General features: G+C 51.3%; 1 protein-coding gene across 4 annotated transcripts in view; it reads right to left on the minus strand.

Moving 5' to 3' along the window:
• The window catches only part of HDAC7 (histone deacetylase 7), a 258,148-nt gene that overhangs the window by 44,408 nt on the left and 192,317 nt on the right, over positions 1-21,423 (minus strand). For 3 of the 4 annotated variants that reach the window (XM_074934754.1, XM_074934755.1, XM_074934753.1), the window contains 2 exons: positions 13,110-13,306; positions 10,623-10,713 (listed from right to left, as the gene is read on the minus strand). In XM_074934754.1, coding sequence (XP_074790855.1) covers positions 10,623-10,713; positions 13,110-13,306 — 288 coding nt within the window. The remainder of the gene's footprint in view (positions 1-10,622; positions 10,714-13,109; positions 13,307-21,423) is intronic. The other variant, XM_074934756.1, reaches the window with a different exon arrangement.

A 21,423-nucleotide genomic window follows, 5' to 3' on the forward strand; every position in this document is an offset into this window, starting at 1 on the left:
GGAAGGGTGTGTGTGAAGGGGTGTTCATCCTACACTCACCCCAAAGGGGTTAATGGAGGCGAGATGAGCCAATTAACCTACTAGCTGGGAGAATTAAGGCTGAGGGGAAAGCCCTAATTAGGGGACTGGCAGGGCTTTTATAAAGCCAGGGAGCCGATAGCAGAACGGCTGCAAGGAAGGAGGCTGCAGTCACTCCCTGTGAGAAGGGAAGTGTGTTTGGGGCAATAGAGGCAGGTAGCCTACAGTTGCTCCCTGGGAGGAAGGAGCTGTGAGGCTGGCAAACCCAGAAGGTAAGGAAAGGCAGTAAGGGCCAGGAGGGAATAGACCTTGGCTGCTGACTAGAGGAGTCCCTGAGCTGGAACACAGAGCAGAGGGTGGGCTTGGGTTCCCCTACCAGCCACTGGCATAGTGGCATGAAAGCAGCAGTGAATGGGAAGACTGCTTGAGACTGCTGGTATGGAAAGACTGACACTCTGGAAGGGGGAAACATGCACAGTGATCTGGCCCGAGGGCCAAGTCATGGAGAGGAAGCACCTTGAGTTGCGGAGAGTGAAAAGAGTGGCAACAGAATGTGCAACAAGCAGCAGAAGGGGGCCTCGGACCTGGAAAGAGCTTATTCCCAGAGAAGCCAGGAGAAGCCACCATGAGCAGTGAATGGACCTGTGACGGGGGCAAGAGCAAAAAAGGAGAATAAAGGTGGGGACAAGCAAATAAACAGGCCAAACAAACACAAGGGGGAAGGGAGAATATTAGCCAAACCAACAAGGAGAAGGGGCTATAAAATGGAGGCCAGGCCTCACTGCAAGCTGGAGGTTTAGGGGGACAGCCCCATCCTAAAGAGCTCCTGCTGCTGGCAGGCTGGAACCCAGACAGCAGAGGGGAATCCCAGCTGCAGCAACAGACTCAGCAAAGGCATCCCCTGACCCTGGAACAGCAAGCAGGAGCAGAGCAGACACACCCCCTCCAGCAGCAGCAGGAAAGCCAGGAGGAAGAGGCCAGTGGGCAGGCAGACTGGCTAGCCCTGTGCTCCCCTGAGACTAAGGGACGGCTGTGAACCTTAAGCCACTGCGGGGCTAGGGACCCTACAGCATCAGTCCAGGTCAGGACTATCACCTTTATTACTCTTCCATATTTTTTGCTTCTAAGAGAAGAATAAGAGCCTGCCTGTTTGTGACTGCCAGTTTCATCCCATGGTGGACTGACCCACCAGATCACGCAATGCACAATGCATGCTACGCCTGCCCAGGAAAAGCATGGATCTTGAAGCTCTATTAAAATGGATGGGAGAACAAAAGTAGCTACAACATCAGCAGCTGCAGCAGATTTTGACCCAGCAATAGTTTATGCTTCACCTATTAACCCTGGAGAATCAGAGCCTATACGTAGGTGTGGGGCTGCGCTTACCTACACGGAAAGGAGGAGTCCTCACCAAAATGGGGCCAGAAGACAATCCTAAGGCCTTCCTAGAGACTTCTGAATGGCTGGCTGGGGCACACCATTAGCCCTGGGAGAGATGGGCCACTAAGATCGCACCCTACTGAACAGGAGAGGCCCAGATAGCGTTCTGTGCCCTGCGGATAGAGGCAGCAAAGAACATAAGAATGTCCCTACTGGGTCAGAACAAAGGTCCATCTAGCCCAGTATCCTGTCTTCCGACAGTGGCCAGTGCCAGGTGCCCCAGAGGGATTGAACAGAACAGGTAATCATCAAGCGATCCATCCCTTGTCGCTCATTCCCAGCCTCTGGCAAACAGAGGCGAGGGACACCATTCCTGCCCATCCTGGCTAATAGCCATTGATGGACAGATCCTCCATGAATTCATCTAGTTCTTTTTTTAAACCCGTTATGGTCGTGGCCTTCACAACATCCTCTGGTAAGGAGTTCCACAGGTTGACTGTGTTGTGTGAAAAAAATAATTCCTTTTATTTCTTTTAAACCTGCTGCCTATTAACTATGGGACACTCAAAGCCATCATACTAAACTGCCTAGGGCTTACTCAGGAGGGCTACTGTCGGCAATGCTGACATGAACCATTCACTCTAGATTCCCAGTTGAGAGCTGCAGCCCAATGACTCTGGGATTTTTGTTCTTGCTGGTTGAAACCAGAAACTCCTTCTCCAGCATAAACTGTAGAATTGGTGACATCAGAACAGTGTTGCCAAATTCTTCCAGAGGGACCCAATGGGTGGGTCTGCTGCCACCAGGTGACTTGGCTGGAGAAGGCATACATACCTTGCAGAGAACCTGGATTTCCAATTATACTGGGTGCCTCCAGGAAAGCCTGGAAAATTGAATGTCCATGGATCAGGTCCAATAAGGAAGGGGGCTCAGGCCCCCCCAAACCCTTGATAAGGGACTAAAACTAGGGTCCAGCACCAGCAATGGGCCAGTTGTAATGAATGAGGGACTGACAGCTGAAGGAGTCCCAGCTGGCAAGAAAGCGGGGGTTCCCAATTTATTTTATTTGTGGGCAGGAAGGCCGCAGGTACCAATATCACCTCCATATGCAGTGCAACTGTGCCCATGCTTGTTCCAGAGAAATGTGTGGAGAACTCCTCGGGCTGAAGGCTTATGTAGTTCCAGTTCCAGTATGGGGGCAGAAGTGCTGGGCCTTATTGACTCAGGTTTGGGACATTCATATGAGAGCAATTAATAGCTCCTGAATCTCTGCAGGAGTCGAATGGGCACTGTACGATGCAGGCATGTGGACAGCAATTCCACTCCCCCAGGCAGAACAGTCAATGGGCCCCCTAGGGATGTGCCCGCTCGGCTGCCTTCACCGCTGCTGACACCACCCCTTGCGCACCTCAGAGCCAGAGCTGGATTAACCTTTTGTGGGCCCGGTGCCAAACATATTTGTGGACCCCCCCGGGGGCAATGGAGCATGATACAGAGAGGTCAGTACCTGGAGGGAGGGGCCGGCCAGGGGCAATGGGGCATGACATGGAGGGGGCAGCCCCACGCTGCCCAGCCAAGTACAAGGGCACTGTTTACAAACCGACAGCCGGCAGATGCACACTGGCTCACCCAGCCCTGTGCTGCCAGTGTGCCCCTTCCCCTCTGGGGCGGCCCCATGCTGTGCACACAGCCCCCCCACCCAACACCCCCCAACTCCCTATGCCCAGCCTCCCCTGGACCCGCTATGCCGAGTGCCCCCGCCCTGCCTACAGCCCCACCAGAGCTGCTCTGCGTCCTGCACACCATCATCCCTGCCCAGCACTCCCCGCGCACACAACCCCACCCCAATTGCCCAGTACCCCACACAGACCCCCTACTGCCCAGTGCCCCAACATACAGAGGTCGCCCCCACTGCACAGCACCCCCCAATGACCCCCCCACTGTCTAGCACTCCAAAACACACAAACCTCCCCCACTGCCCAGCTCCCCCTGCCCCCTCACGACCCAGCATCCCCCACAGACCCATTCTCCGTGCCCTGCCCCCCGGCTGCACTCATTGGCCCTGCTGAGCCAGCACAGAACAGGGATTCCCCCTCCCAGCCCAGTCCTACGGGGAAGAACACTGAAGCTTGGGAGCACAGAGTGGTCCCGTCCCCTGGGGCCCCACCCACCCCTCCCTGCCGGCGCTGGTGCCCATGGTGGATAGGAGGCATTTCCTTGCAGGGGTGGGGCAGCCACAGACTTCCCCAGCCCGCCGCTTCTGCAGAGCAGACCCTGCGGCCTGCCTGGTAGGATGTATTCATGGGGATGTTTGGCCCTACTCTATGACTAAAGTCATATTAATGTTGGGGACACTGGGGCATGGCCACAAGGTAACTTGAGGGGATGGAAGACCACGAGTGTCGATGAAGCCCCCTCACACTAGGCCCAGGTGTCCTTGGCCCCCCCCGCCTGGAGGCACTCGCAGCAGCTCTGCGTACTAGGCCCAAGTGTCCTTGGCCCCCCTGCCTGGAGGCACTCGCAGCAGTTATGCTGAGGATTTGCAACATATTGTCAGAAAAGTCAGACTGCCTGAAACTAAGCAAGGCCAAACAGGGCAGATATGGAAGAACAATGCTGAATAAAGCAGCTTTATGTATAGTTTAACAAATGATACAGAGAACAAGGGAACTAGCTGGGAACTGGATTGGCTGGCTATATGGATACTTAGGGCAGCTTGCTATTGGATAGGTATGCTGGAAAAAAGGATGTATAAAAGCCTGTGTAACTTCCTGCTCTGTGTGCAGGATTTGAGATTCTATTCTCCCTGTACCTTTTTGCAGCTGCAAATAAACTTTTCTGCTTCTCCACCCCGTTGTGATTATTGGGTGTAGCACACCGGGTAGCGAACCAACCCAAGCTGTTGTTTAGCCTCTTGGCACTGGGTGCCGGCAACATTAATGTTGGGGGTCAAGAGGTCGAAGTGTTGGTGTCCATGGCCCTACATCTAGCCAGTCTGATAGTATGGGTCCAGAACTGGGACTTGTAACCAGCCTTCTGAGGGTGCCCAGGCAGGTGGGGTCAGGACTCAACCTGGGGACCCAGGGAGAGATCAAGCTAAAAGAAATGTTCCCCTCTTCCAACACCGTTCCACACCAGAATCACACTGGGAACGGCGTCAAGCCCAAAAGGAGGTACTGGCAGCCCAAAGGGAACCCGCAAAGAGAGTGGGGAAAGTCACTGGGGTGCAGCGTAGTTTGGAGCACCCTGAGGAACAGCCACATGAACAGCCTTCCTCATAGGGACAACCTCCTGCTCTCAGACAAGGGGCCGACTTCATCCATCAGACGGAGGACCCAGTCTTCAGCCCACTCTATGGCCAGCTGGCTGGAGTAAATGGGTGCTGGTTGATCCTGGCCAGCACGCCCACTATTCCCATTTTGAACTAAAAGTGGAGCTCTTGGTGAGGGTGATCTGGGACAAACAAACTAGAGCCCACCAAACCCAACTCCTGGTCCCCAAATTGTACCAGAAGTAGGTATTAAAACTGGCCCATGATGTACTGTGGTCCAGTCACTTGGGAGCAGAGGATACTGCCTCAGGGGTTTATTGTGACATCAAAGATGATTGTGCATCCTGTCTGGAAGCCACTGGCAGCCATCTACCATTTCCACTTGGCTAGGAGACTCCGTCCCATCCCGGCAGACGATAACCTGGCCTCAGTTACACACTCAGTTGTCACCACCTGTCTGGATTACAGCCATGTGACAGACAGGGGCAGGAAGCCATCAGAATTTAGGAAACTCCAAGTAGTAGAGAATCCCGTAGCACGGCTCCTGAGCAACACGGGATACTGCGGGCACATCACACCTTTTCTCTATGCCCTAAGTTTGCCTCCCATAAAAGAGAGTTCAAAGTTCAAGGTCTCATTCCTGATCTTCAAGGTGCTCCATGGCCAGGGTATGTAGAAGAGCCAAAAGCCCCGAGATAAGGGCTATGGTTGACAGCTCCATTCCTCAGGCTCAATGTAACTTTCTACCATAAGGGAAAAGCTCATCTGTGGGGGAGACAGAGCTTCCTCAGGGACCAGTCCCAGACTGTAGAACAAAGTCCAGTGGCAACCAAGGAGCATCCCAGCCTTCCCCACCCCACGCTCCAAAGACCAAGGACTGTTCCAACCTGCCTCTGCTGATGTAAACAGGGACCAGGGCAAACATTAGAAAAACAAAATGAGCAACAACAAAAAACCCTATCAAAACAGCCCCACACACCCTAACTGCACTCATAATCCTCCCCCTGGGTGAGGGGGCAGAGAGAGAACAAGCCCCACACAGCAGCTGCTAGTCATGTCACTCAGAGCATGACTGGAAGGCACCCAGACGCTGCAATGATGAGGATGGGGAAAGAACCTTCTGCCAGGTCCTGTCCACCCAATACACAGGCCAGCTTCCCCTTCTTGATGCAGAAGGTCCCAAATTTCCCCCATGTCATTACTCCGCACTCTCCCAGCACCAACTGCTCCTCTGCCTGCTCTGTGCAGGCACAGGGGACATGTCAACTTGGTGCAGGAAGTCTGGAGGATGCTAGACACTGCAGTCCCATTTCTCCCCCAAGCTCGCAGAACCTGTGCAGCTGCTCTCCCACTGGAGCTGGCGGTGTAATTCCCAGCTCAAGGAGCCATACCTGCACTAGCTCTAGTCAAGCCTGCACACTATAAATAGAATCATAGAATCACAGGACTGGAAGGGACCTCGAGAGGTCATCTAGTCCAGTCCCCTGCACTCATGGCAGGACTAAATATTATTCTAGACCATCCCTGTTGTTTGTCTAACCTCCTCTTAAAAATCTCCAACGATGGAGATTCTACAGCCTCCCTAGGCAATTTATTCCAGTGCTTAACCACCCTGACAGTTTAGGAAGTTTCTCCTAATGTCCAACCTAAACCTCCCTTGCTGCAATTTAAGCCCATGGCTTCTTGTCCTATCCTCGGAGGTTAAGAAGAACAATTCTTCTCCCTCCTCATAACAACCTTTTATGTGCTTGAAAGCTGTTATCATGTCCCCTCTCAGTCTTTTCTTCTCCAGACTAAACAAACACAATTTTTTCAATCTTCCTTCATAGGTCGTGTTTTCTAGACCTTTAATCATTTTTGTTGCTCTTCTCTGGACTTTCTCCAATTTGTCCACACCTTTCCTGAAATGTGGCTGCAGAACTGGACCCAATACTAGGCCTAATCAGCGTGGAGTAGAGCGGAAGAATTACTTCTCATGTCTTGCTTACAACACTCCTGCTAATACATCCCAGACTGATATTCGGTTTTTTTGCAACAGTGTTACCCTGTTGACCACAGATGTCCCTAGGGGCGGCAAATTGGGGCGATGACTCTGGGCCTCATGCTTTGGGGGGCCCCACGGGCCAGCACAATTGGCTGGCGCGGCATGGGCAGCGGATGAACTGCTGGCTGGGGGAGGCTACTCCTAGCTTCGCCCCTTCTACCCGAGGGACAGCGTGTGCCCCGGAGCGCCGGGAGGGAGAGCGCGCGGCAGCGCCACCGCAGCCGCCTCAGCCCCGGAGCGCCGGGAGGGAGAGCGCGCGGCAGCGCCACCGCAGCCGCCCCAGCCCCGGAGCGCCGGGAGGGAGAGCGCGCGGCAGCGCCACCGCAGCCTCCCCAGCCCCGGAGCGCCGGGAGCTGCAGCCTCCCCAGCCCCAGAAAGGCAGGTGGCATGGCCCCAGCCCCCTGGAGCCCAGCGGCGCTGCCGAAGCGGGACCCTGGGTGGGGGGAGGGGACACACCTGGCTGTTTGAGGAGGCACCGCCTCCCCCAGCCTTCCCTACCTGTCCTTGGTGTGGTCAGTCCCAGAAGTGATGTCACTTCCGCCCCAGGCTCCGCAGCACCCTAGGGATGGCCTTGATTTTGACTCATATTTAGCTTGTGGTCCACTCCGACCCCCAGATTCCTTTCCGCAGTACTTCTTCCTAGGCAGTCATTTCCCAGTTTGTGTGTGTACAACTGATTGTTCCTTCCTAAGTGGAGTACTTTGCATTTGTCCTTATTGAATTTCATCCTGTTTACTTCAGACCATTTCTCCAGTTTGTCCAGATCATTTTCAATTTTAATCCTATCCTCCAAAGCACTTGCAACCCCTCCCAGCTTGGTATCATCCGCAAACTTTATAAGTGTACTCTATGCCATTATCTAAATCATTGATGAAGATATTGAACAGAACCAGACCCAGAACTGATCCCTGTGAGACCCCACTCGTTATGCCCTTCCAGCATGACTGTGAACCACTGATTACTCTCTGGGAACGGTTTTCCAACTAGTTATGCACTCACCTTATAGTAGCTCCATCTAGGTTGCATTTTCCTAGTTTGTTTATGAGAAGGTCATGTGAGGCAGTACCAAAAGCTTTATTAAAGTCAAGATATACCACATCTACCACCTCTCCCAATCCACAAGGCTTGTTACCCTGTCAAAGAAAGCTATCAGGTTGGTTTGTTCTTGACAAATCCATGCTGGCTGTTACTTATCATCTTATTATCTTCTAGATGTTTGCAAATTGATTGCTTAATTATTTGCTCCATTATCTTTCCGAGTACAGAAGTTAAGCTGACTGGTCTGTAATTCCCTGGGTTGTCCTTATTTCCCTTTTTATAGATTGGCACTATATTTGCCCTTTTCCAGTCTTCTGGAATCTCTCTCATCTTCCATTGATTTTTCAAAAATAATCGCTAAATGGCTCAGATATCTCCTCAGCTCCTTGAGTATTCTAGGATGCATTTCATCAGGTCCTGGTGACTTGAAAACATTTAACTTGTCTAAGTAATTTTTAACTTGTTCTTTCCCTATTTTAACCTCTGATCCTACCCGATTTTCACTGGCATTCACTATGTTAGATGTCCAATCGCCACTAACCTTCTTGGTGAAAACTGAAACAAAGAAGTCATTAAGCACCTCTGCCACTTCCACATTTTCAGTTATTGTTTTCCCCCCCACACTGAGTAACTGTCCTTGGTCTTCCTCTTGCTTCTAATGTATTTGTAGAATGTTTTCTTGTTACCCTTTATATCTCTAGCTGGTTTGATCTCGTTTTGTGCCTTGGCCTTTGTAATTTTGCCCCTACACAGAAGTGTAGCTACGGTGGCTCGAGTGGCAGGAGGGGCTAGCTACCCCAAGTCTGAGACCCAAGTGCATCCAGATTGTAGTTGCTTGACTAGCCTGTACCACCTCCTGTGCTGTGGCTGCTACACTGCTATTTTAATGTATGTCTATCGGAGCTGGGAATTACACCTTTCAACTCCAGTGCAGACATATACCTCCTGGGGTCGGCGCTGACCCATTAAGCGGACACCAAACCAGCCGTGACCTCATTCCCGGTCAGTGCCAGTCCTCCCGAAACTGCCCCAGAACTGTGCACACTGCCAGAGCTCGCTGGGGGTTCCTCCCAGCAGGAAGCTGGTGGATGAAAGTGCACAGAAGGCTTTCTGTGGAGTGATGGCTCTGGCAGGCAGCCCAGCTGGCTAGAAGAGCCAAAACTGATTTCCAAAGCTCCCGCGTGGCCAAGCATTCATCACACTGTTCTCAGCCACACCTGATCATTTGCATGTTTCCACAGTGCCAGAAGTTCCCATGCTCTGGGAGGGTGTGATATCACTTCCACCTATCCCATCATGCTCAGCTCCTGAGCCTGCAAGCAGATGTCTTCACTGCAGAGTCAGCCCAGACGATCGTCACTCGGTTCTGACACACTGCAAAGCCACACTCCAGTGTGTCTAGTCTACTGTGTCTTCACTGGCTCTGCATTTACTGGTGTGTGGCACAAGGACTTCTGGGGACATAGCCCATGGTTCTTAATGCTGCAGTGAGCTGAGCCACTCTAGGTGGGAGAACTTGTTTGTCCTTTGGGCACCTGGGGGGCTTGGGGGAAAGCACTAAAGAACGATCAGCACTCCAGTAGTTTAGCCTGTGCCCCCACTGCAAAGTGGGCGGGTGAACAGCCTGAGTGACAGCAGCACGTGGGCTCTGGCCCACAGCCCCAGCCAGGTCAGCCAGCCTGAGGGCTGAGCACTACCACATGCAGGCCAGAGAGTTTGTGTGGACGGGAGCTGAGTTAGGAGTTGCTCATGGGTGACCAGGGTGATGGCTATGGTGGGCTCCCAGACATCAGGCACAATGGCTACTAATGAGCTCTCTGAGGCTCCCAGACAATGGGCTCTCTGCAGCCTGTGTTGTGGGTACCTGGGTGGACCAGCAGGGGACGCTAAGAAGGGTCATGGTGGGGCTGCAGTTTGGAGCTGTTCCTAGAGTACAGGCAGGTGTGATGCACTGAATGGAAAACTCAGGAAGTTCACTGTTTTGAGAGCTCTGTGCTGGAATGGGCACTAGATGGGGCACTGGCTTCATGTATGAAGGTACTCACAGAGCATCAAGTCCAGGGGCGCCACCTCCCCACTGGTACTGGCTGTTTCAGTCCCAGGTCCTTCCCGCTGCCCTCAGCAGACAGAAGGGCTGGGATGGGGGAGCGCTGGAAGGAAGCTTGCACAAGCTCTGCCTGTGGCACCACTGCTCCTAGCCTGAGTCACAGAGTCTTGGAGGTGGATTCCTGCCCCTCCCAGTGGGCTGGTCTCCTATAGCAGTGGCTCCCAAAACATTGACCAGTTCATTCTGACCCTGACCATCCCAGTGCCATGGCTCTGCACGGGGAGTGACCCTGATGTGCTCTGCTGCCACCTGAAAAGCTAAGGAGGAGCAGAGGAGGGCTGGGGCCCAACCTGCTCTTGCAGCCCCCAGCGCTGGGGTGGCAGGTAGGGCCAGGCACTCACCTAGGCTTAGCCAAGGGGATCCCTTTTGCTTTTCTGATTTGCCGATTCCTGCCCTGTCAAGTAGCAGGTTCAATCTCTGCAGCTGCCCTTGGCAGGAGGGCGGGGTGTGCGCACCAGGTGTGACCTTTGCAGCTCGCAAAGGCCCTTAGTGGAGAAGCAGAGCAACAGCACATCCTTACCAGGAGCATCCTGCGCAGCGACGTGGAAGGCCTGAACCAGGAGCACAGTGCCACGCTGCAGGCAGGGCTGTGTTCAAAAGGAACCCAGACTCCCAGCACGGGCAGGGAGCACCCATGTGGGAACCATCCTCTCCCCACCTAAAGGGCAGGGGGCCTGAGCCCCCCCTTCAGACTCCCAGGCAGAGTCATGGCACCCATTGCATTGCAGACAGACAGATAGATGAACACAGCGAGGGGCTCTTACTTCGTTTGCTCTTGTCCTTATTGAGGAGTAGCCGCAGCTCCTGGTCCTGCTGCCCAGCCTCTGCCTCACGCTGTGGGGAGTCCATGTTCACCTGCAGGGGTGACAGAGAGCATCAGCATAGCAGCAAGAGAGCTCTGCCCCAGCCAGTGCCCTGTGGGGGAGGGCAGGGGACGGGAGAGAGGAATCCTGCCCCGGACAGTGTCCTGGAGGGAGGGAAGGGGAGCCCCGCCTCTGCCAGAGCCCTGCAGGGGAGGAGGGCGCCCCACCTCGGCCTGGTCCCTGTGGAGGGGCGGGGGGGAGTCCTGCTCCAGAGCCCTGTGGGGAGGAGAGGGGGGAGCCCTGTCCCAGCCAGCATCCTGGGTGGACAGAAGGGGAGCCCCTCCCTTGCCCTGAGGGGAGGGGAAGGCAGGAGCTCCACCCCAGGCAAGGCCCTGGGGGAAGGCAAGGGGAGAGCAGATCTCCCCCCAGAGGTCCATCAGGGGACTCCCCAGAGGGCCTTAGGCCCAGCACACCCAGAGCAGGTTGGGTGCAGGCATCAGAGTGGCTCATTCTCCATGAGCATGTCCATTTAGCAGGGCACCAGCACCAGGGGAGAGGTGACTCTGGGAGGTGCAGCTGCAAAGCCCAAGCCCCTCAGCCCTGAGTCCGGAGACATGACGGAGTGATGGGGCTGCAGGGAGAGTGTTGCCCTGTAGGCTCTATCAATAGTGACTCTCGGGAGTCACTTGATATAGGCTCTCTGATGGGTGGCGCCCCAGCAGTCTGGTACCTGACCCCTGAAACAGGGAGGGCGAGAGACAAAGGGGCCTATCCTGGTGCTCAAGGTACCACGACAATGGAGCCAATGGGTCCTTCCCCTGCAGGGGAGCTCCTGCCAGTCCTAAGGCTGCTCTCGGACCGGGGTGATGTGAAAGCCAGGACTGGTCGCCAGCGCGCAGTGGAGCTTTCATTCAGGGAGGAGAGAAAGGCTGGGTCCCAGGGACTGGGCAGTGAAAGCAGATTTGCCACTGAGCCCCTGTGGGGGCTGCAGTTACCCAGATGAGACTGTTGGGGTCCAGGTTAGGCCCTGCTCCCCAAGTGTGGGATTTATGGGCTGTGCTGGGCTCCAGACCAAGACAGGGGGAAGCGGTATCCCCTGCTGAGCACCCCTTGGGCTTTCTGTTAGCATAGGCAGCCCTGGAACAATCCTGAGAGCTGCAGGACTGGCGACTGTCCTGCCGGCCTGGAAAGGAGACCTCTGAGAAGAGGGCCACTGGCTTTGACTTCTTCCTGGAATCAGATGGAGGGATCAGTTCTGGGGCTCCAGGGATGGACTGACCCTGCCTACAACACCACATTTACTGTAGGGTCTGGAAGGTTCTGACCTTCATGGTCAAGGACACGGGCAGGGAGCAGAGCAGAGACCTGGAAATGCAAACTTTGCTGTCAACGTTCTGCCATGGCCTGGGGAATTGATCTGGCTTGTCAACTTGGCTCTGCCCTGGACAGAACTCTTGGCTCTGCACCATCTGATCCAGCCCCCAGCCCTTCCTTGGGCCCATTCCAGGTTTCCTTGCCCCTTGTTCTCAAGCAGCTGGTGCTGCCACTTCCAGAAACAGGGGAGGGGTCACTGCTGGACCATCGCTATGTTCTCGGTGACCAGGAGAACTGTGTTCACATAGACATGGACAGTAGACTTCTCAGGCCTTGACAGGGGAAAGCACTGCTAACTGTGGCCTCCTGTGATCCCTGTGGAAAGCCAGACCAGAAGGTGACTTCCTGCTTTTCACTGCCACTGGCCACGCTGCACGGACCCAGCGCTGAGCCATATGAACACATGGCATTGGGGCCACTGTATTTGGGCCCAGACAAAAAGCCCATGACAGGGATGCCTCTACGCCTGCCAGGATAATGGACAGGTTAAGGGGGTAAGAAGGGAGAGGGTCATATAGGATGGAGGGTGCTCGAGAGCAGAGGCTGCCTCCGGCATCTCCACCCAAAGTGGCAGCCAGGGCTGGGTAGCGTGGCTCAGACCCAGAGACTGGCAGGAGTAGCCCAGTATTTGTCCTGTAACTTTCTCCATTTCATTTGGGATCTTGGAGGTTTGTGGGATGATTCGCTCCAGTCTCAGAGACAAGAGAAATAAATGATGACGTCTGATGAAAGGCCGGGGGAGCCAGGGATCTGCCCAGACCGCTATCTGGAGCATCATCCCATTGGTACTGCCTGGGATGCCAGACATAACCGCTGCTCCTTGAGCTCCCTCGAGTTCTGATCACCGACAACGGCTTGGTCCTTCTGGGGCCTGGGGGCCTCCTGCTCCCCAGCACAGCTGTGCTCAGAGCCAGGGGGTGGCTACCAGCTTCACTCCCCCTGTGCTGACTGACTGAAGCAGGCTCCCAGTGTGTCTGCAGCAGGCAAGTGCCTCAAGGGCTACTGGTGCAATGTGTCCCCAAAGCCTGGAACCTGGCCCTGTGGCCCCCCAGAGGCCCGGAAGGCTGTTCCTACCCGCATGTGCTGGTGGGTGAACTGCTCCACCTGCTGCTGGTGCAGGCTGGCCAAGAAGAGCTGGTGCTGCAGCTGCTGGGTCTGCTTGAGAGCCAGCAGGGTGGTGTCGGAGCCGGGCTTGACAAAGCGCTGTCCGATCCGCAGGTCCATGGGGACAGCCTGAGGCACCTGCAGGGAGACGCACAGGTTCACAGCAGCTGGCAAGAAATAAGCAGGGAGAGTTCAGTCATTGTCTGATCTGGCACCCCAATGTGTCCCTACAGGCTGCTGGAGAGAGGAAAGCCCCAGCACAGGCCCCAAAGGGCTGCCCATGCCACCACACTGGGGACCCTTGTCCTGGCCCCAGGGGACAAGGAGGGCACCCCCCACCAGGGCAGTGACATAGAGCTCCTTCACTACAGGGAGGGAACTTCAGCACCTGTTTCTTTCCTTGGACAATGAGAAGGGTTGAAGTGGAACATAAAAAACTGCTCACCCCATGCAGTTTTGTGCCTGTGATGGCCACAGCCCGAAGGTTCTGACCTGGATGCAGATCATTTAGGCATCCCCAGTGCATAATACTCAAAACAGAAAACCCTACACGAGAGCAGAAGCATCTTCTGCAGTCAGCACTTCTGGAGCCCTAGCAGCTGGCCTCTGGTGAACTCCAATCCAGCGTGCTCAGCTCACTGCTAGCTAGGGTTGGCTCTCTGCCTACTGGCCTGACAGAGTATGTCTACACTATAATTAAAAATCCACGGCTGGCCCTTGCCAGCTGACTTGGGCTTGCAGTACAGATGTTCACACTTGGGCTGGAGCCTGGGCTCTAGGACCTTGTGAGTTGGGAGGGTCCCAGAGCTCAGGCTGCGGTCCAAGCCCAAGTGTTTACACCACAATTAAACAGCCGCTTAGCCCAAGCCCCTTAGCCCGAGTTAGCTAGCACAGGCCAGCCACAGACGTTTAACTGCGGTGTAGACATACGCGCAGAGTTCCCTGGGAATGTAGAATTCCTCTGGGCTCTTTTCTTATCCTCGCTGTCCCAAAGGTCCTGCTCCTGGAACTAAGTGATAATGCATACGCCACTCGCACCCATCCAGCCGGGCTGTCTCCTGCAGGGCTGAGAGAAGTCAAAAGTGCTAAAGCCTTTGAAGGGCGTCTCTGCCAGAGCACGTCACAGCTACTGAGCTAAGGTACAATTTTAAACAGATTTTGTTCTATCAGCTTTGGAATCAACTTAAGTTAAACTGAAATGAAACTGGTTTAAACCAAACTAAGATCCAATTTAAGTGACGCCAGTGCAGCTCCTGTGTGTAGACAAGGGGTCAGGCACTAAACCCAACAAGTCTGACTCTGAGCCATGTGACAGGCACTGCTGGGCAAGGCGGAGCCATTGTGAATCACTCTCCTGCACCTATAACCCCACTTAATAATGGAAACCTACTAAAAAAACATCATTAGAGCCCCTTCCTTACCCAAGCCTGAACCACCCACTTGCCCACCACGCACACACATCTGTTCCCATAACAGCACAAACTCTTCTGCAATCTAAATCCAGGGCCCAGACTGGAGATGTTCAAGCAGTCCTGTGCGTACCTGGAGAACACTCCCCTGAGATGTGTGTTGAAGGATAAATTTCTCCAGTGCATGCAGTGTTGTCAGCTTTCATGCTTTTACTGCAGTTCTCATGACATTTGGTGCTCTTCTTAAAGCCCCAAGCTCCTGGAGTCAGGTGATCACATGAGACAGAATTGCAACTTTCATTTTTTAAAACAGGGTAAGTTTCCAGCTCTTGTGATTGTAGAGAAAAGCTTGAGAAAGTGACTCCTAAAGACTCAGAAACTAGAAGGCAAATAAGCAGAACCCCAAAGTCATCAAAATCTCATGATTTTTAAGCCAATTTCATGATGGGGGGATGGGACAGGGGACTCATGACTTGTTAAATGCTTGGGGTTGGCAGCATTGTCCAAGCAAGTGCAGAAGCATGTGTCACCAGCAACACCCGCAGAAGTGTTCTGCAGTATCCCCTGAGTCACAGCCGCCCTCCCAGTGGGCCCAAGGGATACTTGCTGGTGGCCTGCAGATTGCTGGGTGAGGTATCCCAGGGTGCTGGCTCCTCCTTCTTCACTCCAGCTCTGAAGTTGCAGTAAATCAAGGTAACAATGCATTCAGGGCTTTCCTAAGTTTGCAACTGCTGCCGTTCTGTGAAGGCACCCTGCGCCCCATTTTGCTGGGCACTGCACAGTCACAGCATGAGGCCAGTCCCTGCCCTGAAGACCTCGCCGTCTGAACAGTCAAGGAGGGTTATCAGCTGCATTTTGAGGTGGGAAGCTTAGGTCCAGAGGTCAGGAGAAAGTGAGGACTCTCTCAGACTCCTTTGAAAACCTCCATCCACAGAGTCTGTGTCCGAGCCACTAATCACATCTTCACCCTCCAGAGATTAAGGACAAGCTTGAAAACCCCCAGCAACCAGGGCTTTGCTTACTTTGCAGCCGGTGATGAAATCTGGCAACTGGGACTAAACTGCTACAGTATAAGGCAGAAATGTTGAGGAATACAACCAAAGGAAACCCATGGAGCAATGACACAAGTGTCAGATTAAAAAAAAAAACACAGCCAACCTTTTAGACCTTGTAGCTGGAAGGTGGAACACGACAGATATAGCCTGTGCCCTGCCCTTTCCAACCTCTCACAGGGGGAAGTGGCAGTGACCCTGACTCTAAGGGGTGTCTCTTGCTGAACCCCATTAAGAGTCCCAGGTTCAAAGTGCTCTAAAATCCACATGCCTGTGCAGACTGAAAAATGTTATGCCTCACTGGGCCCCAGGTTAGAATTACGGGTTCAAATTGGGGGGGTTCCCAAGAAACAGCCCCCTGCCTCAAAAAATGAACTGCCTTTAAATTTTTCAGATTCTATCACCTTTCTGGTGCAGAATGAAAGGTACAAATATGACTCTGACCCTCCTAAAATGTACAGCCCTGACTGCCCTGAGCTCAGCGATTCAATGGCACTAAGGACTAGGGTAGAAATATTTTAACACAAAACAAACACTTTAGCATCTTGGCGAACAGTTCACACCTCTGAGTTATTTCCTCAGAAACACACCTTGCGCTGGGCTCTCATATGGTGGCTTAGGGGAGCAGCTTTTGCCCCTCCATCACAAACCTCTGAGTTTGCAGCCTCTCTGCAGGAGGTTTGCATGCTGTACACATTAACTCTTTCAATCTGCTCTGTGCTTGGGGCCACACTGGAGCTCCTTTCAGAAGTGTGAGCAATGTGTGCAATTCTATGTGATGGGGCTGAGTGATGGCAGAGGCCTGGGTTATGGACATATGTCCTGCTGGACGGGTGATGGCAGGGGTTGGAGGGAGGGGTACACTCCTCATTGTGTGATAGGGACAGGTGACGGCTGAGGGAGGAGTCTGAATTTGTCTAGCTTCAACTTCCAGCCATTGGATCATGTTAGACCTTTCTCGGCTAGACTGCAGAGCCCAGTATTAAATATTTGTCCCCGATCTAGGTACTTAGACTGTAAACAAGTCATCCTTGAAGCCTTTAAAGTAATTTGTACACCCAGCATAGCAAAGAGATAGTGCAGTAACTCGCATGTTAGTGGTCTTTTTCAGGTTTTGGCATGGCTATTACTTTTTCTCTGTGCCAGATGTTAGGTATTTGATTCTCCTGGATGACTCTAGATAGAAAGGTGGCTAGCTGTTATTTACTAGGTTTTCCCAGTTTTTTCAAGAATTCAGGGGGGTCGTTATCAAGCTCACAGGCTTTACTTATTTTCAATGTTTTGATCACTCTTTCTACTTCATCTGCAGCGAAAGACAGGAAGCCTTCAGTTTCGGGTATGCACTGTTAGTACGATCGTCATCTCTTCTTCACCTCTCCTTCAAACTAGGGTGGCAACTGATGCATACTCAGAATACAGGACATCCCTGCCCGCACTGGTGTGACCCCCCCACATGCAGAAATGATGGCTAACAAAACCTGTACCAAACATCGCCACATTTAAAATGTCCAGCTCATTGCTGAGTAGTATAGTAAAAGACTAATTCTAATTTCTGGCAAGTTAAATAATGCAGCAACCTACATTCAATTCCATGTAAGATTACACAAAATGGAATAAAAATTACAATGCAATGCAGAACTTTCTCAATAAAATACGTTTATTTGTGTGTAGCGAACAAAGTGACAATATAGACAGAGTTAGACTTGCTAGCAAGAAGCAGAGTTTTTGATGTGCCTAATTCATAGAGTACCATAACCGTTCATCTGTGTCTGCACTTTTGCCCACCCTGGGCCTCTTTCAGAAGTTCTTTCTTCTTGAGGAACTCAGCGTACATATTTTTGCTTTCCCCTCTTAAACTGATGCATATCTGGAGCTCTGCTTTCATGCTCTCTACATCCAGCTGATTCCCTTTATTTCTCCCAGCTGTGGTCATCAGAGAGAAAACCCTCTCCATGTGACAGGTTTCAGAGTAACAGCCGTGTTAGTCTGTATTCGCAAAAAGAAAAGGAGTACTTGTGGCACCTTAGAGACTAACCAATTTATTTGAGCATAAGCTTTCGTGAGCTACAGCTCACTTCATCGAATGCATCCGATGAAGTGAGCTGTAGCTCACGAAAGCTTATGCTCAAATAAATTGGTTAGTCTCTAAGGTGCCACAAGTACTCCTTTCCTCTCCATGTGAGCATTGCTGCACAGTATTGAAAAGATGTAGGAGCTGATCTTCTTAAAGTTCTTGAAGTTGCCCTGTGCTTTGGTGAAAATGTTCTGTTGCCTCTCCTTGCTAATTAGACAATCCTTTAACACAGAAGAGTTTACCACTTTTAGAATTTCTTCATAGAGCTCATCCATGTCCATTTCTTTCAGGCTGCAAGCCTGAACAGCTTCCAAAAATTCTTCAAAGCTGATGCATTTTTCAAGAGCTAAATTGTACACTTTGCTGTGAAGGCTGTCTTCAGAGAAGTCATACCTGTCATGCAGATACTTCTTTGCTCTTTCATTAAAAGGCCATGAAGTCCTTTTTACACCTTCCAGCAATATTTTCAGTAATCTCCTCAAGCTTAGAATTCAGTGTGTAGCCAAAGAACTTGTCCCTAATCCTTCTCTCCAGTTTCATATTCAATCCATTCAAGAGCTCAGTAACTGAAAGAATACTAAAGCACGTGGCTTCTAAAGCCTCATTACAGTCCTTGAATAGCTTCAGAGCACAGCTCCGAAAGAGAAAATATCTTTCAACTACCTCATTGGGAATGACCTTGTCCCCAAAGCATTCCCAACTTATTTTGGGACACTCTTACTCTCCTAAACTCTGGAAATAGTGAGTTCGTGGTTTCCAGCACTTCAGTAATCTATTGATTGCTGGCAAAAAAGACAGTCACCTGGTAACAGCGTGTCTGAACCGATCGCACTCTTCCACCCCAACAAAGTCACAAATCTCCTTTAATTGTTCTGTTCTAGTGGCAGAAATGTGGAAGTGGGAATAAACCTTTAGAATTAAAAGTTCTACGTCAATATCAAGTTTAACTGCTACATACTTTATTATGTTATGAAGAATGTGTGCTAAGCAGTGGGCTGCTAGAATGTCCTCTTGGACATTTTTCAGTTTCTGGTAAATGCTGTTATACATCCCATAATTTACACTGGCATTATCAGCTGCATACGCTGACAGCTTCTCTAAACTGAGGTCAAAAGTCCTGAGTTTTCCAAATATTTCTGTGGCAGTGACTAGAAGAGTTTCCTGACTATCATTGTAAAAAGCCACAAGGAAGTATGTAATCCTTTTTTTTCAAAACTGAAATACCTTAAGACTAATAGAAAACACTTTGTTGCTCCCTTATTTGAAGCATCAGTGGCCAAAAAGAAATATAGATCATTAGCCTTAATATATCATAAATGCTTCTGAACTGAATATGGGGCTAAAACGTTCTCACTCAGTGCCTTAGCCACGGTATTTCCTCAAGTCAAGTTTTTAGCCACAGACAAGCCACGGTAAACAGTTTTATCAACTTTTATGCTACAGTCAATGCTTCAGGAAGAATGGTGATGCATAATAGCATGGAACAATTTGCAAAGTTCAGCAGCAGTCGCATTATCGTCACAAGGCAACACACTAGCTTTGAAGAAATTCTCTATATTAGTTGAAGTAGCTGTACTCTGCGAGTTCTGTTTGTGCTTTTCAGAAGAAATGCATTGATTCAAATCTTCTTTTCCACGATTGCTGACATCTATATCCCACCGACTCAGGCTGCAGAATGCATGGCGCTCTCCTTTCCTTCTTTTAGCAATGAACTCAGATTCTTTTGGCCATTTGGGATTAAATTACATTGTTTACAGTCACCGTGCTGAAACACAACAAACTCCAAGACAATGTTGCCTTTATCGACCATAGCAGAGGATTGATCATGAATCGTGAATCATGTTTCAGGGAACAAGCTAAAAGGGAACAAGCTACTTGTACAAGCAGCAGTGTATTCATCCTGATCATGGAGATTATTAATTTTCCACCAGGGATCAAGATTTTAAAAAGACTCAGAGATTTCCCAGGGTTCAGAAAGACTGTCAGGTGTTCCCATACTGTGCTGGGGAGGTGGGGACAGCATAAGAACCTAAACAGGGCAATACCAAGAGCCCCAGCAGGTCACAGTGAAGAAGTTTCTTTTTGATGCTTGTATGTAAAATACTAGCTTCACACTAACACCAGATCTGAATCGGACCCTTGCTCTGAGTGAAATAGCAGATGTTAGCAAACCTAGAATCCCTGAGTCCTTTGGATGTGTTACTTTTACTACTCTTTTCTGCAATGAAGAAGCTACATGTGGGGCACACTAAGATGATCAAAACATGAGCCACACATTCCAGCTGGTTTGAATGGCCTCAGTAATATGCATTTAAGGTACATGCATTTAAGTAATATGCATTTAAGGGCAAGTCATGCCTGACTAGGGCAAGTCATGCCTGACTAACCTAATTGCCTTCTATGACGAGTTAACTGGCTCTGTGGATGAGGGGAAAGCAGTGGACATATTATTCCTTGACTTTAGCAAAGCTTTTGATACAGTCTCCCACAGTATTCTTGCCAGCAAGATAAAGAAGTATGGGCTGGAAGAATGGACTATAAGGTGGACAGAAAACTGGCTAGATCGTCGGGCTCAACGGGTAGTGATCAATGGCTCCATGTCTAGTTGGCAGCCGGTATCAAGTGGAGTGCCCCAAGGGTCGGTCCTGGGGCCGGTTTTGTTCAATATCTTCATAAATGATCTGGAGGATGGTGTGGATTGCACCCTCAGCAAGTTTGCAGATGACACTAAACTGGGAGGAGAGGTAGATACGCTGGAGGGTAGGGATAGGATACAGAGGGACCTAGACAAATTAGAGGATTGGGCCAAGAGAAATCTGATGAGGTTCAACAAGGACAAGTGCAGAGTCCTGCACTTAGGACGGAAGAATCCCATGCACCGCTACAGACTAGGGACCGAATGGCTCGGCAGCAGTTCTGCAGAAAAGGACCTAGGGGTTACAGTGGACGAGAAGCTGCATATGAGTCAGCAGTGTGCCCTTGTTGCCAAGAAGGCCAATGGCATTTTGCGCTGTATAAGTAGGGTCACTGCCAGCAGATCGAGGGATGTGATCGTTCCCCTCTACTCGACATTGGTGAGGCCTCATCTGGAGTACTGTGTCCAGTATTGGGCGCCACACTCATAGAATCATAGAATATCAGGGTTGGAAGGGACCTCAGGAGGTCATCTAGTCCAACCCCCTGCTCAAAGCAGGACCGATCCCCAATTAAATCATCCCAGCCAGGGCTTTGTCAAGCCTGACCTTAAAAACTTCTAAGGAAGGAGATTCCACCACCTCCCTAGGTAACGCATTCCAGTGTTTCACCACCCTCCTAGTGAAAAAGTTTTTCCTAATATCCAACCTAAACCTCCCCCACTGCAACTTGAGACCATTACTCCTTGTTCTGTCATCTGCTACCACTGAGAACAGTCTTGAGCCATCCTCTTTGGAACCTCCTTTCAGGTAGTTGAAAGCAGCTATCAAATCCCCCCCTCATTCTTCTCTTCCGTAGACTAAACATCCCCAGTTCCCTCTGTCTCTCCTCATAAGTCATGTGTTCCAGTCCCCTAAACATTTTTGTTGCCCTCCACTGGACTCTTTCCAATTTTTCCACATCCTTCTCGTAGTGTGAGGCCCAAAACTGGACACAGTATTCCAGATGAGGCCTCACCAGTGTCGAATAGAGGGGAACGATCACGTCCCTCGATCTGCTGGCAATGCCCCTAATTATACATCCCAAAATGCCACTGGCCTTCTTGGCAAGAAGGG

Source organism: Natator depressus, chromosome 20, assembly GCF_965152275.1.
Source record: "Natator depressus isolate rNatDep1 chromosome 20, rNatDep2.hap1, whole genome shotgun sequence".
NCBI lineage: Eukaryota > Metazoa > Chordata > Testudines > Cheloniidae > Natator > Natator depressus.